Below are 19,545 nucleotides of genomic sequence, written 5' to 3' on the forward strand. Positions count from 1 at the left end.
AACGGCGTTTCTGTGCGCTGCTCTGGTTCGCCAGAAGCTGCTTAGTCATGCTGGCCACATGACCTGGAAGCTGTAGGCCGGCTCTCTCAGCCAATAAAGCGAGATGAGCACCACAACCCCAGAGTCGGCCATGACGGGACCTAATGGTCAGGGGTCCCTTTACCTTTACCTTTAATATATCATCTTACCTCGCTTTCCCCCTCCACTCCCTCCCTCCATTCCCTACCCTGTCCAGCACTTTATTCTCTGAGTTTCTGAATGCCTGAGATGTTCCCTCTACAGCACGTTAAGTTGCTTATTTCCTTCCTTGGTGTTATGTTGATATAAATGCAGCACAATCTACAAGCATTACGAGCACAGAAAGAAACTGCCTTTCTTCAGTATTAGTTATTCGGTATCACAGTAAAAGTTCTACTGAATTATGAAATTATTTGTCTGCAAAATTTCAAACATTTTAACAGCAATGGACGTTTTATTTCAGTTGCCTGCAGTAGCTGGTTGGTCACCTGATGGTGCACTGCCCTCTAGAGCAGGCAAAGGCAAACTCAGCCCTCCAGATGTTTTGGGACTACAACTCCCATCATCCCTAGCTAGCAGGACCAGTGGTCAGGGATGATGGGAGTTGTAGTCCCAAAACATCTGGAGGGCCGAGTTTGCCTATGCCTGCTTTAGAAGCTATTCTACAGAAAAGAAAAAGGGGGGGGGGACCCAACAGGATTTATAGGCTAAGCCTGTGTTGTGAGCTTTTACCACCACTTTACTTACTTTCAAGTCTGGCAAGTTTCTAACAGCACACCGGCTATTCTCCATGTTCCCCTTCACAGAAAAGTTTCTGGGCAGCCATATATGGACCACTGTTTAGTCACTGCAGTATGGACCATAGAAATGTCAAAAGGGAACTTGTCATTGCACCATCCTTACCATGTGGAGCCAGATGATCCAGTGATGTATGAAATACAATCTAAGAGATTCAATTTTTGAAGACCATACAGGTTGCCATGTAAAGCTGTGAATGCCCTGGCACCTCCTCCTGTTGTCATGACAGCCACCACTGGCACCTGTTCAAACATAAAACATTTTTTAATAATCAAATGTAAGGGTGCATTAAGAAACCAATGATTAAAACTAATACATGGGGATAATATGATGAGGTCCTCACAGCCCCTGTTCTTCCTTTCTAAACAGAATGCTGAAGTCACTCTTAATATGATTTTGATATTGAAGTCAGTTGTACATCCTCTGAAGGAAGCAAGGTTCGGGTCCGGGGAGGGCAGTGCAAGGAGGGTGCAACAATCATGCCACTCGGGGCTGGTGTCACTCCAGCGGTGGTAGGGTCTGGGTGTGATGGGCTCCATTCATCCCCCGCCCCTCACTCCACCCCCAATGCAGGCACAGACACACACACACACACACACACACACACACACACACAGGGCGGCATGGAGACATGCTCTGTCACTGCCTGCTAGACCAACTTCCTCTCTGTTTCACAATAAGAATAGTAAGATTAATAAATGGAACCTTGGGAGAGTTCCGGCAAGGCAAGATAGCAAACGTCACAACCGCGTGGAGCTCCTGAGGACCGGCAGCTCCAATGGCACATCCTTAAAGCCTTTGATTGCTTAGAATGGAAATATCTTCCTTCCTTCCTTCCTTCCTTCCTTCCTTCCTTCCTTCCTTCCAATTGTTTAAACCAATTCATGAACCAAGAACCTGTCAATTGACCACTAATAATAAAACAAACATTGTAGATATTTTTCCACATTTATTATGCTATTTTTGTGATATACAAATGACATGAGAAAACTTGGTATACTTGTTTGTATAACATTATTCTTGTTTATAAAACCCAATTAAAAAAAAGAAAAAAAAGAATGGACTTCCGGGTTGGCGCCATCGCCGAATGGCGGACTCCCTCCGAGCTCCGGAGGGAGCCTGCTCGGCAGGGGCTGGGTTCTACCGGCGATGCGGGGACCCTCAAAAACCATGGGCGCTGAAACCCATGGGCATGGTGACTCGGCGGGCACCGTTTGCGCCCCCCCCGACCATGCGAAGGAGCCTTTTTAAAGGCTGCGGAGCGGGTGACGGGGGGGGGTGCTGTGAGTCCTCCGCTTCCCCTGCCGAGTGAAGCCGCATGCCATTTGGCGGAGAGCGCTGACTTCTTCCATTGAAAATCTGGACTTAAAAGAATAACCCGTGAGTAATTGGAACTTGGATTAAAAAGGGGAATAAATTTTTCTTAAATTCGGAGCGAGCGGGGGAGGTACAAAAAGGAAGTCAGCCTCCCCCCTGTTGTAGAGGAGCTAAAGCAAAGGACCTGACAACTAAGATCGAGTGCAACCTCTTTTTTTTGATAAAGTTATTAATTTCGTGATGGAAAATTATAAGCTGGGCTGGAGGAGAAAAGTGGAATGTGAATTAAAATACACCCCCCCCCGGAAACCCCGGGAGCGATCCGTGAGAGTGCCTGGAGAGGAGAAATAGAGGTTTTGACAGCTGTCAAAGGAGCTGCCAAAACTGAAGAACAAAAAGAGAACTTTGTTACGAGGACTTTGCTGGTTACATTTGTTATAAATTGGATATAAATTGTTTAAAACAAGGAATAATAAGTTATTTTGGCTGGTGGGTGTGATCGGGAATGAAACTGAGTTACTATAATCCCTCTAGAGGAGCTGTGGGTTATTACAAGTATTGCTGGCATGGAATTTGAATCGGACTTTTTATCTCCTGGGAAACTGCAGAAATGGAACACTATTTTGTCTACAGAGGTCTACACACTAAAGGAGACAATAGATTTATCTATTGAAGAATGGAAGGGGCTTGACGTAATGTTTTGTTCCTGAATAACAAAGCCTCTGTAGAGGAATTACAAGTTTTTTGGAATTAGAACATTTGTGCAGGAGAGCAGGGGGGGGGGGAGAGGAGAAGAGAGAACAACAAGAACAACAAGAATAATAAGAACTGGACAAAGTTGGAAGATAGACCCCTTCCAAGATTGGACATTCGAAATTAAAGATGATTAAAAGACGGCAAAGACTATTAAAAAGACGGCAAAGCGGACTGGTGAAGGATTATGGCTTAGATGTGGGAGCTCCAGGAGACAGTAGACATTGACGGACATTGGAAACGCAACCAGGAAAGGGGGGAGGGAAATTTGGAATCCAAAGGGTGTTAAATTACATTTTATTCTTTTTTCTATTTTTTTTATGTTAATCTGTATTTTATATTAAAGAGGGGAACTCGTGGAAGGGAACAGGTCGATTTTAGGGGACGGGAAAATATTTTTTAAATTGGGTTAATGATAATAATTTTAAAACTTGGGGTAAGAATTTGCTGAATCTATTTGAAAGAACTGGAATATAAGAGGGGGTGGGGAGGGGAAGTCCTGGAAAGATGATATTGAAAATAAGGCCTTAAATTTGGATGTTTTTCTTTTTTGTTATATTTGAAAATCTTTAATAAATATTAATAATAATAAAAAAGAATGGCAATATCTATTAGCAGTATTAGCTATTTGGCCCCAACTTCCTACAAACCCTCAAACAAATTTATCCCCAAGCCTCAGCAAAATGCAGAATTAACAATATGGACTCCAATAGCACAGCAATCCAAAGAGGAACAAAACAAGGATGCCCACTGTCTCCCTTCCTATTCATCTTGGCCCTGGAACGCCTAGCAATCCAACTCTGAGCAGCCCCAGATATCGAGGGTATGGAAATAAAAGGTAAAACCTACAAACTAGGGCTCTTCACAGACCACCTGATGGTCACAACACCAGGCCCTATAAACACAACAACCACCCTAACTAAAGAACTCAACACATTCACAATGGTGTCAGGCCTACAAGTAAACTTTATAAAATCTGAGGCTATGTGCTTCAACACCCACATACCGCTGCATACGCAAAAGCGATTCACCAACACCACAAAGATAAAACTCTGCCGCACCAAATTCAGGTACCTAGCAGTTCAAATAACCAGAAACCTCAACAAACTATACCTCAACAATTATAAGTCCCTGTGATGACATATCAACAGAGGCTTGAGGAAATGGAACAATCCCAAATTCACCCTCATAGACAAAATACCCATGATCAAAATGATCACGCTCCCAAATCTAACCCTAACCCTTATTCCAAACCCTCCCAATCTGGATTCCCCCAACCTAACTCCATAAGTGGCAGAATAAACTACACTAGGTCCTTGACCATCTTCAAAAACCTTCTCCTGACTATGATAATGCTTTCGGATGGCATGCATATTTGTGGTATGGTAAGGATAAAGTACAAAGGTCGTTCAAAAACCATATTGTCAGAAAAGCGCTGTTTAATGTCTGGGTCAGATATAAAGATCTTTTGGAGAATAAAACCCCAAGGTGGCTTTCTCCAATGGAGGCTAAGGCCTTGAAAAAACTTAACATGGAAACTAACTGGCCAAAATACTGGGAAATTCTGGAGCAAGAGGGAGATAAATTGAAATTGCAGAGCTATGAGAAAATTAAAGATAAGGTGCGTGACTGGTTACATTATTTTCAAGTAAGAGAGGCCTATAATTTGGACAGGAAAATTGGCTTCCAGGTGGAAAAATCGAAGCTAGAAACAGAATTGTTAGAACCCAGTGCCAAGGTATTGTCGAGAATGTACAACTTGCTGCTGAAATGGAATACTGAGGATGAAACGGTTAAATCCGCTATGATAAAATGGGCACAAGATATTGGTCATAACATTATGTTCGCTGACTGGGAACGGTTGTGGACCACCGGTTTGAAATTTACGGCATGTAGTGCCATAAGAGAGAATATTATGAAAATGATTTACAGGTGGTACATGACCCCAGTCAAGCTAGCAAAAATCTATCATCTGCCTGATAACGAATGTTGGAAATGCAAAGAAACGGAAGGAACTTTCTTTCACCTTTGGTGGGCCTGCCCGAGGATTAAGGCTTTCTGGGAAATGATATATAATGAACTGAAAAAAGTATTTAAATATACTTTTCTAAAGAAACCAGAGGCCTTTCTTCTGGGTATGGTTGGCCAATTGGTGTCAAAGAAGGATAGAACTTTTTTTATGTATGCTACAGCAGCAGCAAGAATACTCATCGCAAAACACTGGAAGACACAAGATCTACCCACCTTGGAAGAGTGGCAGATACAAGTAATAGACTATATGGAACTGGCAGAAATGACCAGCAGAATCCGAGATCAAGGAGAAGAGTTGGTGGAAGAAGAGTGGAAGAAGTTTAAAGTTTATCTACAAAATTATTGTAAAATCTATGAGTGCTAAGGGCAGTGTAAATGAAATGATGGGGTTCTAGCGATTAAGATAAGTAAGAGTACAAAGGGAAAGATAAAGGATGAAAATGAATATGAATGAGCTTGCTGAAAAAACTTTTAAAGTGGAATACAAGAAGGGAAGGTGGGAGGAGGTAAGGAAAATAAGGTTTTGAAGACTATTAAAATGAACCAGAGTTTTCTTTTTAATTTTTTATTACTAGGTTGAATCTTTTTTATGTCTTCTTTTTTTTTCTCTTTATGATTTTTGATGTTGTTTGTATTTTTGATGTTTGTTGTTTGTTGTCTTTTTACCTTTTGTAAAACTTAATAAATATCATTTAAAAAACAAAACAAAAACAAAAACCTTCTCCTGACAGCAAAGGGACACAGCAAAAGGATACTATCCACAATATACAACATACTGCTCCAAAATCCCACAAACCCCTTTGATGCAATCAAAAAACAATAGGAGCATGACATAGGCTATGAAATAAACCCCACACTATGGATTAGAATGTGATCTAAACCTCCCTTTAAGTCCACATCAGCCAGAAGAAGGAAACTCACTCTGAAACTCACCTACGGGTGGTACTTAACACCATGGAAACTGGCACTGATACGACCAGGAAACTCACCAAGATGTTGGAGAGGCTGCACATCTATAGATACATACCTCCACATGTGGTGGAAATGCCCTAAAACCCAACCCTTCTGGACAGCACTTCTACAAGAAATATGCAAAATAACTAAACAGGCATTAGAACTCACACCAGAACTGGCCCTACTGAACATCTTCCAAGATCATAATGACCACTCACATTATACAGAGTTTAAACTGAAGAAAGTAGGAAAAACCACTGGGCCGGTAAGATACAATCTAAATCAAATCCCTTATGAATACACAGTGGAAGTGAGGAACAGGTTTAAGGATTTAGATCTGCTGGACAGAGTGCCTGAAGAACTATGGATGGAGGCTCGCAACATTATACAGGAGGCAGCAACGAAAACCATCCCAATGAAAAGGAAATGCAAGAAAGCAAAATGGCTGTCCAACGAGGCCTTACAAATAGCGGGGGGGGGGGGGGGAGAGAAAGCAAGCAAAATGCGAGGGAGATAGAGAAAGATACAGGAAATTGAATGCAGATTTCCAAAAAATAGCAAGGAGAGATAAGAAGGCCTTCTTAAATGAGCAATGCAAAGAAATAGAGGAAAACAACAGAATGGGAAGAACCAGAGATCTGTTCAAGAAAATTGGAGATATGAAAGGAACATTTCGTACAAAGATTACCATAATAAAGGACAAAAGTGGTAAGGACCTAACAGAAGCAGAAGACATCAAGAAGAGGTGGCAAGAATACACAGAGGAATTATACCAGAAAGATATGGATGTCTCGTACACCCCAGGTAGTGGGGTTGCTGACCTTGAGCCAGACATCCTGGAGAGTGAAGTTAAATGGGCCTTAGAAAGCACTGCAAGTATTCCAGCTGAACTATTTAAAATTTTAAAAGATGATGCTGTTAAGGTGCTACACTCAATATGCCAGCAAGTTTGGAAAACTCAGCAGTGGCCAGAGGATTGGAGAAGATCAGTCTACATCCCAATCCCAAAGAAGGGCAGTGCCAAAGAATGCTCCAACTACCGCACAATTTCACTCATTTCACACGTTAGCAAGGTTATGCTTAAAATTCTACAAGGAAGGCTCAAGCAGTATGTGGACCGAGAACTCCCAGAAGTGCAAGCTGGATTTAGAAGAGGCAGAGGAACCAGAGACCAAATTGCAAACATGCACTGGATTATGGAGAAAGCTAGAGAGTTCCAGAAAGACATCTACTTCTGCTTCATTGACTATGCAAAAGCCTTTAACTGTGTCGACCATGGCAAACTATGGCAAGCTCTTAAAGAAATGGGAGTGCCTGATCACCTCATCTGTCTCCTGAGAAATCTCTATGTGGGACAAGAAGCTACAGTTAGAACTGGATATGGAACAACTGATTGGTTCAAAATTGGGAAAGGAGTACAACAAGGCTGTATATTGTCTCCCTGCTTATTTAATTTATATGCAGAATTCATCATGCGAAAGGCTGGGCTGGATGAATCCCTAGCCGGAATTAAGATTGCCGGAAGAAATATCAACAACCTCAGATATGCAGATGACACAACCTTGATGGCAGAAAGTGAGGAGGAATTAAAGAAGCTTTTATTGAGGGTGAAAGAGGAGAGCGCAAAATATGGTCTGAAGCTCAACATCAAAAAAACGAAGATCATGGCCACTGGTCCCATCACCTCCTGGCAAATAGAAGGAGAAGAAATGGAGGCAGTGAGAGATTTTACTTTCTTGGGCTCCATGATCACTGCAGATGGTGACAGCAGCCACGAAATTAAGAGACGCCTGCTTCTTGGGAGGAAAGCAATGACAAACCTAGACAGCATCTTAAAAAGTAGAGACATCACCTTGCCAACAAAGGTCCGTATAGTAAAAGCTATGGTTTTCCCAGTAGTGATGTATGGAAGCGAGAGCTGGACCATAAAGAAGGCAGATCGCCGAAGAATTGATTCCTTTGAATTATGGTGCTGGAGGAGACTCTTGAGAGTCCCATGGACTGCAAGAAGAACAAACTGATCCATTCTTAAGGAAATCAGCCCTGAGTGCTCACTGGAAGGACAGATCATGAAGCTGAGGCTCCAATACTTTGGCCACCTCATGAGAAGAGAAGACTCCCTGGAAAAGACCCTGATGTTGGGAAAGATGGAGGGCACAAGGAGAAGGGGACGACAGAGGACGAGATGGTTGGATAGTGTCTTCGAAGCTACAAACATGAGTCTGACCAAACTGCGGGAGGCAGTGGAAGACAGGAGGGCATGGCGTGCTCTGGTCCATGGGATCACGAAGAGTCGGACACGACTAAACGACTAAACAACAACAAATAACCCACCTACTCTCAGCAGCCAGAAACCTCATAGCCAGACACTGGAGAGACCTGTCAGGAGTAAACATGGACCAATGGTATCAAATTGTATGAGAAGCGGCCTTACTATAAAAGCTAACCAACTGAAACTGACACGGGGACAAACAGAAGAGGGTGTCTTCACCCCAGTATGGTTCCCCAGCAGCATATGAATCAATCTGGCTTATCTGACTCAACAAACCGTCTCCCCTCACAAATGCAAACAAACACCAGTGCAGCCAACCACAGACAACCAACTACACCCTGCCCCTATATCTTCTGCTTGTCTCTCATGGGGAGGCATTATAGATCAGTGGTACATTTTGTTTGTCTGTTTAATTTGTATACTGCCCTATACCTGCAGAACTGAGTTTTGCCCACATTTGCATAAGGTCCACAATTCAATCCCAAGCATCTCGATTGGAGTGGGAGTTCATTGAGACCAACATAATGCCAGGGACTTGGGAAAACCACTGTCACTCAAAGCAGACAGTACCAAGCCATGGGCAGATAAAGGGTTTCCCCAGTGGAACATGTCTACCAGAGGCGGTTTTAGGGTAGCACACCGGTTCAGCCACACTTGGTGCCACACTGCTGGGGCACCACAATGATACCCTAGAATGGAGTGCAAGAGGCAGGGGGGGTATGTGTGCCAAAGTGTGCCATTGTGTCTACTGATAGTGGGAGGAAAGTTTGACCAATTTCCCCTCTCACCTGCAGCTCCCAGTGCTCTCTGAAAATCTGTTTGGAGGAGCAACAGCATACAGAGCAGCAACCGGATTCCATCCTGTGTTCATACGTGTTCAAATACATCCCTTTATGGTGAATTCAGCCTTTACTGTATCCCATAAATAGTGGATTTGCTGTATTTTATTTATTTGTTTGTTTGTTTATTTTATTTGCTGAAAACAGTCACACAAATTTAAAAAAACAATCAAACTGTGCCTATAAAGCATCTTTTGGTTAAAAAAAGAGAGGCTAAATCCTTCATACCAAATATTTATTAAGCAAAATTTTGTCCTACGTACCTCATGAGCTTGTAAGCCCTCCTTTAAGCCGAGAGCCCTTTCCAGGGCAGCTGCAACAAACTTCTTCCGTTTCTGTATAACTGTTTGTTCATCCATACATAGTTCATACCCCAAACGCACATCCAGGTTTTTCAGCCTTGCACGTAGGCCAGAGCAGAACAAAGAAAGCATCAGTGCACTGCATCCTCCCCACCCATTTGTTATCATTTTCTTATGAAGAGCCACAGTCTCAACAAAAAACACGTATCCAAAGCAAATGTTTCCATTTCAAGGAAAGCTTCCATTGACCCCTCTTAGAGGCCAATAGCAGCTTCAGGACCTTAGCAGAGGGAGAGTTAAACTTCATTCCCTATATTATCCCCCACAGCTAGTATTTACTAGTTTCATGTAAATACTTCATGTACCAAATCTGGCCAAATCCTAGGAGCCCCCCCTCAATGTACTATAATCCTCTAAATATTTAGATATATATTTCAGATAGTAAATAGAAGTCAAGTAGGCAGAGTTGGGTAAAATTAACACTATCGTGTTACCATTCTTTCACGTCCACACATAGATCAACTGTTTTGTCCTAGAGAGAGAGAAAAGATGGAATGCTGTCAGTAACCTGCCATAACATGACATACTGTTTGGTAGTATGACATACTGCCTGGTATCCCCAGAGGAAAGCAGGCAGCAGCCACACATCACACATACCTCCATTCAGGGCTAGCAAAATGGGGCCTTGTATTTGATCCTGGAATGTCCCGCTTTTCCTCAGAACATCCCTATTTTCATCAGAGAAATATTAGAGGGTATGAAGCTATGTGACCCCTAAGCCAAGGAGATAAGCAACTACACAACCTTTAGAAGACATCTGGAGACAGCCCAGTAAAGGGAAGTTTTTAATGTTTAATATTTTATTACGTTTTTATAAATGTTGGAAGCCACCCAGAGTGGCTGGGGCAACCCAGTCAAATGGGTGGAGTATGGATAGTAGTAGTAGTAGAAATCGCGTCTGCGCATGTCTGCGGTGCCGGAAATTGCGCCTGTGCAGAAGCGATTTCCGGCATCTGGCCATGTGCAGAAGCGATTTCTGGAGCCGCGGAAGAGAGTCCCTGCACCTCACTGGGCCAGTTTAGTGCAGCACACTGGGACTCGCTGAGCAGGCGGCTCAGTTCTGGGGCAGCTCGTGGGCCAGTTAAATGGCCTCCACAGGCCGCTTCTGGCTCATGGGCCGCACGTTGCCGACTCCTGATCTAGCCCTTTAGACAAAATACTGGTGAAGTCCATGAAGTAATACTAGGAGCTGCAGAACAATCCATGCAACTTTTAGAAATCACTAGCGTGTGTGAGTGTAAGAGAGAGAGAGAGAGAGAGAGAGAGAGAGAGAGCGCTCCACCAGAATTTAATCCACAAGTAGCAACAACAACTGGACCTTTAATAGTTGTGTGAATGAGGTTACATAAACAATGTAGTCTGTCATCCAAATATGAGAAAAGGTTTTGCTCATTGAAGCCCTTTGTTCTACACAACTCTTAAAGGAGCTAAGTTCTCCATTGACTGCAGTCATCCTATTCACAAGCATGATAGGCAAAATGTATGAATCACTTCTTCAAGTTTGAAAAAGCAGGTGTCATTAGCTGAGAAACTCTTAAGTTGCTGGGCTCCAATTCCTATTTTTTTCATGCTGGCGGATGTGAATTGGAGTCCAATTGAATTGAAGTGCCACAGGTTCTCCCTTGCACACTTGCTGGTGGTGCTGTGTGAGCTGCTTCCCTTCATTTATTCCCATGGCTTTTTGGCAATGTGTGTGAAGGAATCATACAAATGCAGCAGTGGCACAGTTCCTTTCTGTATCATCATCATCATCATCATCATCCTGCCCACATAATTTCTAGCAGGACCATGTTGGGTGCAATTTCCCCATACCTAAATGTTGTACCTTCTGTGCCCCAGATTTTGTACTTCCAGACACTGAACAGTCAACAAATTTGTCCTGCCCATTCCAGTTTCTCTACATTTTTGCATAGAATTATCCTTACCAACTTGATAAGATCAGAGGTACAGCAGGTACTTTGAACAGAAAAAGTCCCTGGCTCTCTAGGTAAGACTGGGAAAGATCCCAATTCTGGAGAGCTGCTGCCAGTCAATATAGATCAGCTTTCCTCACCCTGATGCTCTCCAGATGTTTTGTACTACAATTCCCATTCACCCTGCCTATTGGCCATGCTGGCTGGGGCTGATGGGGCACCAGATTGGGGAATACTAGCATAGACGATGCTGAGCTAGACAGATCCATGGCTCTGGCTTGGTATGAGGCAGCTTCCTGTGGTATCATGGAATTATAGATTCTATGGTCCTGCTACATTAACTGAAGCCCCTTAACACTGTGATGGATAGAGGGGGGGTGAAATCCCCAAAAAGGATGTTACTTGTTTTCTGTATGCCACAACAGCTGCGAGAAGATTATCAGCGAAGAATTGGAAGAAACAAGATGTACCAACTATCGAAGAATGGCAGATGAAGACGATAGACTATATGGAACTTCCCGAACTGACTGGGAGACTCCGGGACCAGAGAGAAGAAGACTGGAAGAAGTTTAAAGAATATTTGAAAAAATATGTTAATATTTAAATCTTATAATAGCTTTGGAAGTGGATATAGGCTGTAGGGTTAGAAGTAGAAGATAGTGTATTTTAAAACAGTATTATTTGCAAGGGATAATATGTGAAGATTTTAAGTAAGTGTGATTAAAAAAATGCTTAAAAATTATGATATATGTAAACTGCTAAAGATGAGGTAAAATGAAAATCAGATAGGGGGGACTTGGGGAAGCTCACTTAACAATGTTTAGAAAAAATAAGGATAAGACAAGAATTTGTTTGTATTGTTTGTTTTTATAAAATGAATTTTTTTTTGGGGGGGGGACCACTGATGGATAGTACATAGTTGCTGGCTTACTAATCTTCTGCTAATCATCTTCTATTTGTAAATAGAACAACCACTTGGAGGATTTGTTTTCACAATCAAGTGGTGTATGAATTTTGTTAATAAATAAATGAATATAGTGCTCGCTTTGGCAGCACATATACTAAAATAAATAAATATATTTCCTCCCCGATTTTCCTCTTCCACTATGAAACAATACTTACCTTGCCTATGGTCACTTCTTTTTCCATACTAAGTGAATCAAGAGGCAAAGTGAAGCAAAGTCTTTTATTTGCATCATTACTTTCACCAGGAGTACACTAAAAGAGAAAGAAGAAAAAATAAAATTATGCTCACACACTTTCTCCAGACCATATATATGTCTCGAGAAAGTGTAGCCTCCTCAGTATTTTGATGTAAAATGAAAGCATTTTATACAATGGAGGTAGCTTTACATTGCTTTTTAAATTGAAGAGATGATTTAAAAACGTACAGAGAGTGGCTTCTTTGCTGGTTCAATATCCAGTGCAGAGTCCATATTCTTGATGCAGTGAAACACAAGAGGATCAGCAGGGCACAGCTCAGAGCCTAACATAAAGTCCTGGATCTTTTCATAGGATCCTTTCATAGTGAATGTGAAGTTTTGCTCTACAAAGGACATAAAGAACCCTGATGTAATTGTCACAACATAGCTTTATTCAGTTCATGAGCATGTATAAGTTCCCCTAAAAAAAGCAAACAAAGATTCTAGCAAAAGGGTAGCCAACGTGCTGCCTTCAAAATGTTGCTGGACTACAACTCCCATCTCCTCTGACTGATGGCCATGCCGGATGAGTATTGACGTGAGCTTCAATCCAACATCTGGAGAGCCCCATTTTGGTGACTCCTGGTCCAAACTAATCTTACTGGTGTCAGTGCCATTCTCATGTGACCTCACTCTCCCTTCCAGATGTGTAGGTATGTAAAACGTGTTCTCCCTAGCAGAGAGCGCGTGTTGCGGTGGGGGATACAAGCCACCCCATTGTTGCTGGGCGGATTTGTGGACGGACCCAGGCAGTGTATTGGTTAATCGGGTCGCTGGGGAGAACTGCTTGTTGCCAATTTTGAAGGAGGGGTCAGAGGTTTTAAATACTGGTCACCCAACTTTGAGCGTTCTCTTGGCTGCTTGCACCGGATCACCCTCCCACCCTCCCTGTATTGGGGGGGTTGTTTGCTTGGCCTTGCTATGCCTGTCATGGGGTCATCTGCTTTGAGGCAGGGGCCTGGTAGGAATTTGTCCATTTGGCTGATTGGCTGGTGCCATTTGGTTTTGCCTACTGTGTAGCAAATCGTCACAACTTGTAAGGTTGGCAGTTAGGCATTGGTTCAAATTGGTTGGTGGAGGGGTAAGTGCCTACCCCTCCAATGGTGGTGCAGAAAGGGAATTCCGTTAAAGGAATCCAGGGGCTTGCCATTCTTTTCGTCCTTGTCACTGGCATTGGACTTGGCCGTGCAAGCCACCAGGAGCATGAGGGTGAGAAGTGAGGGACTGAGGCCCAGCTTCATTTTCTCCCCAAAATTTGTTTCCCGCACTGGCTTCCACTGGAATCCGGAAGTCCAGTTCTGTCCCCTGGGCAAGGACAGATAGTCGGAACCAATGCCTAAGAAACCACTCATTTGGATGTATTTAAATAAAGTTGTGGCCAAAATCGTGCCAAAAACCCAAACCAAAATTGATGTGTGATGTGTGAGTTATTGGGGGTGGGCTTGGGGACCTCGACATGCAACTACCACTAGCCCACCTCCATTTCTAGCTGGAGGAGATTTTGTGATGCCTCTGGTTCAGTGGAGTCGGGTCCATTGTGGAAAATAGGGCACTGCCCCTCTGACTGCAGTCTTGATTCCTCCAAGATCACCTGCCTACCTTCTGACTTAAAACTTTAAGAAGTTTAGATAAAAGAAAGAATAAAGAATGGGCTGCTAACCATAATGGCTATATGTTGGAGGCAGTATGCTTCTGAATATCAATTGCTGGGAATCACAAGAAGGTCTTGCTTGGAGGCTTCCCATATGCATCTGGTTGGCCATTTTGAGAACTAGATGGGCCACTGGATTAGGGCAAATGGGGCATTGCCCTAACAACCTTAGTCTGCCCTCAGCCAGCTACTACTTGCCTGCCTTGTTACCTACAACTAGTCCAGAGGGTAACACTGCCTGCCAGCTTCTTCCTCAGTCTCAGTTTTACTCTTGTAGAACTCAAGTGGGAGGAGGATGGGGACAAAAGTAAAATTAACGGGCTTTGCCTGTCCTTGGCTCTGGCTCACCTCCTGTTGGCCTCTCTGCCTTCCGCCCTACCACTCCTAATGGCCACCGGCCACCACTGCTCTAGTGGTAGGTTCTCAGCTCTATAGTTTGCTGCCACATTTGCTCAGTTTTCTGAAGCTCAGTTCTTGACACTGGTGTGTGGGGGACAAGCGCCAGAACTCTGGGGATCAGGAGCCAAGCCGAGAAGATGGGCATGCCAACATCAATCAGAACATTCAATTATACCATTAATCTTTCACACATATGCTGTTGGCAATGAAATTATGATTTCATAAGATAAATACTTCTGCTAAGGTGCCAATAAAGATTACTGATATTTTCTTAATCCCACCCTTCAATAAACTTGGGCCTGGAAATGGACTGGGAGATAGTGTGGCTGGTATAGAACAGGCATAATAAGATGAAGTGCTAATTGCAGCTGAGCAATATTGCCCAGATGTATTCCATGCTTTAGTTTAAATGCAGTTTTCAAAGGGAACACCACATTAAATGCATTGAGACCTATAGATTATGACAATCATTCATTTACTTACTATGTAAAATCTACTACATCAATATGTCTTAGGATACACTTGATCATTTAAATCAGCTTAGATTTTTTTCCCCCCATTCAGGCTTGCACTTACATTTGTGTTCAAAATAAGTATTATTTGATTAAACACTATAGTGGAAGCAAATTAGCACATCATATTAAAATAGTTTTGACCAAACTGTGGGAGGCAGTGGAAGACAGGAGTGCCTGGCATGCTCTGCTCCATGGGGTCACAAAGAGTCGGACATGACTAAACGACTAAACAACAACAACATTAAAATAGCAAAATAACCAAAGTGTTTGTTTGCAAAGGTCCAGCAATGAGACTTTTAAGGAGCAAGTAAAGGGTTTTAATGATAAAACCTTTGAAACTGTTAACTGTAAATCTATTTCTATCTATACATAAAGGTACATATTAACCTCCTTGTTTCTTCTTCATTGCTGTCCCTCCATTCACCTGTAGACCCAAGCAGGAAATTTCACGAGACTATACAAAGAGAAAGGGAAATAAAAGAGCATAAGGTAAAACCTTACTGGTCACGATGTAGCAGGTCCTTCTTTGGCAACATTTTAAAGAAGATAGAACGAGCCTGGAATATGCCAAGAAGTTATAGAATAGGGGTTGGCATATGGCCCTCAGTCCATTTCATGGGAGTATGGGAGAGCCCAAAATAGTGGGTAGAGGAGAAAGAGGGGGAGCTGAAACTAGTGGACCCTGACTGATTACACACTACACGATAGTGTGTCGATGTAGGTGTGTCACACGGACGCTCCCCACACTGCTCCCAGGGCTGGAAAGTGGTTAGTCACCCTTCGGTTTGCTAGTAAAACTGAATTACTGTGTCGCGAAATGATGCATGTCTAAAAAGTGTGTCACCAACATGAAAAGTTTGGAAAGCTCTGGAGAAGGCAGCTCTCGACTGAAAAAAGGTTCACCACCCCTGTGATCGTGCCAGAGCTGTTTGCCAGTTGTAAATGCATGACATCAACATAAATGGGCATAAACATAGTGACTGCTAAGCCACAAGAGACATACATAATAAACTCATTCAATGGTATTTTGCTGTGAAATGGCTTAGTCCTCCTGCCCAAATGTGAAAAGAATTGACCAAGCTTCTAGAAATGATATTAACCATAAATTACAGCTGCAGTCCTAAGCATGCTTACCCCTGAATACAGTGGGTCTTACTTTTGAGTAATTATCATAGGTGCATATTTCTTGGTACACATGCACAGAACATGGCTGCATAATTTTGACCCAGAGACTCAACACACCCGCGATCCTGCTTCTGTCTCATATAGGCCCATGACTCTCCTTCCTCTCCCCACAGTGACATCTGCTAATATAAAACAGGTAGCATGACATCATTATGGTGTTCTATCCACAACCCCAGTCAGTTTTATTAGCTACTACTTGTGTGGGCCAAGAGATCAGATATTGTGTCATATGTTTTGTAGTAGAAGGTGTTACCAAGGAGGAGAGGATGCGGGTATGTGTGCTTCCTAAAATCTCATTCCTTTCAGCCCACGTCTTATATATATATGAGAGAGACTCTACTGGTCACTGACCATAATAAACAGATGCTTCAATATATGAATCTACTTTTAATCACCGTATTTAATAAAATCTAATGACTAGAATTTAATAAAATAGAAAATCGGTGGTTTTATTACCTTCAAGTATATATTTGAAATGGTCATGGATATTTTATTATTATTTATTACCCATCCTTCACCCAAAGGTCCCAGGGTTAATCTGATAGTTAGGTAACCCTGACTGTTAGGTCAAGTCGCGAACGACTCTGGGGTTGCGGCGCTCATCTCGCTTTACTGGCCAAGGGAACTGGCATTTGTCCGCAGACAGCTTCTGGGTCATGTGGCCAACATGACTAAGCCACTTCTGGCGAACCAGAGCAGCGCACGGAAACGCCGTTTACCTTCCCGCCGGAGCAGTACCTATTTATCTACTTGCACTTGATGCGCTTTCAAACTGCTAGGTTGGCAGGAGCAGGGACTGAGGAACGGGAGCTCACCCCGTTGCGGGGATTTGAACTGCCAACCTTCTGATCGGCAAACCCTAGGCTTTAACCCACAGCGCCACCCGCGTCCCACAATCTGATAGTTATAGGACTTAATTTTCAGATGAATCAGAGACTGGGTTTGCTTCATGAGCATTTTGAATCCTTTATTATATTTTAGGGTTTACTTTGATCATATATTATTGTTTTTATTCATGATGATGTGTCATGGTTTCGTGATGCTATTTCCCATCTGCAGCAACCACATTGTGCTCTATTTCTTCCCACATGTCTAGCCACTTCCACCTTAGAAAGTTGTGTCGAGGAGGGAATTTCTGCAGGCGTAACTTGCATGCCTTTCTGAAATCTCCTCTTTCACACTACTATTACATATGTAGGAGCTCTATTCTCTTTTACAGGACCAGATTTAGGTTTAAGGCGGTCCTAAGCTACTGGAGGTAATGGGGCCCTTTATATGTCCAGCTGTCCTTTGTCAACAACAAATTATCACTGTTTTTTGTGTTGAATATATGCTATATGGTAATTTATGGACCTAATAGGCATCTAAAGTCATTTGCACATGTTGCCATGCAATCAGTCCATGCAGAATGTAGGTACCCTATATATAGAAATCAGCAAACCAGTGACATTTTAGGGAGCGGGCTAGAAGGCGGGGCCCATTACTTACATCATAGGATCCTACACAACGCAAAACACTGTGCTGTATGTAGATTTTATTTTATTTGTTCTTTATCTTATATTTTGGAAATGTACATCCAGTATTTTTTTCCCTTTATTTTTTTTTGGGGGGCCCCCAAAAGAGTGGGGCCCTAATCTATAGCTTGTTTAGCTTGTACGTAAATCTGGCACTGCTCTTTTGCATCTGATTCCCTACTCCCATCCCACAGATTATTAGCTTCAGTGAAGGATGGGTAATTAATCTAATCTTTATCATCACGCTGGTTGTGTTAAACTATTCATTCATTCTTTCTTTCATTCATTTTCATATACCGCCCTTCATTGGAAGAACTTGGGGCAGTTCACCAAAGCTACATCTTTTATAACTGTCCTGTGTTACATCAAACTGGGAGTTTCACTGAGGGGCGCATGCTTTAGACCTAAGTTTAGAATTCAGCCTGTGCGCCATGCACCCAACATATTGCTGCCCTTGCTAATTTCCCAGCCTGCTGATTGGACTATCTCTGTAGAAATAAGTGACCACGTGGCTTGCAGGTTTCTAATGTGCCATGTTCACTGAAGATTCTTTTAAAATAAAATCTCTATAAGGAACACTTTGCCTCCCCACACTAGCCTTCTGACACAGAAATCCCAGCCCCCCCCCCCTTGAAATGTGTGGCCGAATGATACTAGAAGCAAGAACTTTTGGAACTGCAGTAAGATACCACAATCATATACCCATTACAGATATGATTTAAATATCACTTTTGTAAAAAGAGAAATCATTAAAAAAAAAATGAGATTACCACTAATATGCCATTAGTAACAATATGCTCATCAGGAACTGGGCTGAAAAACAAAATAAATATATTTGACATGTCATATCTGGTCTTTGGTAATGGAAATTTACGTTTCTAGTTGGTAGTTTGACATTCCATGTTAATGTAATTGACTCAACATAGCCCAGATCATGTAACCTAATTACAAGAAGACCAGAAAAAAATATATTTACCTGATAATTACCCTTTGGCAATGCTTTGCCAGATCACAAGAAACTTGAGCTCCAGGTCCATTTGATTTGATATGCAACACAGTTCCGAAGTTTATTTTCTAGTGTTATATATTCTTAAATATATTGCATTGTTTGGGATGTACTTACATGCTCTCCCGGCTAAACTCTACCTCCAGAGTTTCTGGAATCTGTAAAAGGATAATTACATTGTTTTGGTTTGAGATAATGTTTTCCTCAACTGTTAACAAAAAGAAAAGGTCCATGTGCAAGTATGATAAATCCCATTGCTGAATGGATCAATTGGGAGGGGTGGACAAACCTCTCCATTTTAGTTTCTCTCTGTTTCACATTTCAGTTCATCTCATTTCCACATCAGTTTCCACATCATACACATTTGTTTGCATTTCTCCTGATATACACATTTTTGCAAGCAATTTCCCATAACATAATGCCTTTTTTCTTTGTTAGATATTCTCATATGCCCTTTCCCCTACTATACTATATGCTTTTTACGCACGACGATTCCACCTGTTAATAATGCCCTCCCAGCAGCCTTCGGTTCTACCCTCTTACTTTTGGATCCAATGGAAATGTGAGGCAAACTCTTTCTCCAAGCTGGATCTTGGAAACATCAAAGAGAACAGTGCAGAGATTCTTATCCATGAGGCAGTGGTCTTCATCATGAACCATCATCTCCAAAACATTCTGAGAAGGGAAGCAAAGTTAGTCATTGTCAGGGATAGAACTCAAGAGGGTGAGATGGAGGAGGAAGCTGGTGGGGAACACACACACCCTTCTCCTCATGCTGCAGAAGAAGAGGGAGGCAGCCTTGATTTACAGCAGGGC

The 19,545-nt window shown here is 42.4% G+C and overlaps 1 protein-coding gene across 6 annotated transcripts in view; it reads right to left on the bottom strand.

Annotated features, from left to right (window-relative positions):
* LOC307209455 (cytosolic phospholipase A2 epsilon-like) overlaps window positions 1–19,545 on the bottom strand; it is a 77,451-nt gene that overhangs the window by 23,994 nt on the left and 33,912 nt on the right. For 4 of the 6 annotated variants that reach the window (XM_079964538.1, XM_079964537.1, XM_079964539.1 and 1 more), the window contains 9 exons: window positions 19,273–19,404; window positions 18,847–18,887; window positions 18,494–18,536; window positions 15,412–15,478; window positions 12,649–12,803; window positions 12,380–12,475; window positions 9,779–9,816; window positions 9,246–9,381; window positions 922–1,058 (listed from right to left, as the gene is read on the bottom strand). In XM_079964538.1, coding sequence (XP_079820664.1) covers window positions 922–1,058; window positions 9,246–9,381; window positions 9,779–9,816; window positions 12,380–12,475; window positions 12,649–12,803; window positions 15,412–15,478; window positions 18,494–18,536; window positions 18,847–18,887; window positions 19,273–19,404 — 845 coding nt within the window. Of the gene's footprint in view, window positions 1–921; window positions 1,059–9,245; window positions 9,382–9,778; window positions 9,817–12,379; window positions 12,476–12,648; window positions 12,804–15,411; window positions 15,479–16,180; window positions 16,957–18,493; window positions 18,537–18,846; window positions 18,888–19,272; window positions 19,405–19,545 lie in introns of those variants that run through there. The other 2 variants (XM_079964541.1, XM_079964542.1) reach the window with 2 other exon arrangements.

This window comes from Podarcis cretensis, assembly GCF_951804945.1.
Source record: "Podarcis cretensis genome assembly, chromosome: 1".
In the NCBI taxonomy this organism is placed as follows: Eukaryota; Metazoa; Chordata; class Lepidosauria; order Squamata; family Lacertidae; genus Podarcis; species Podarcis cretensis.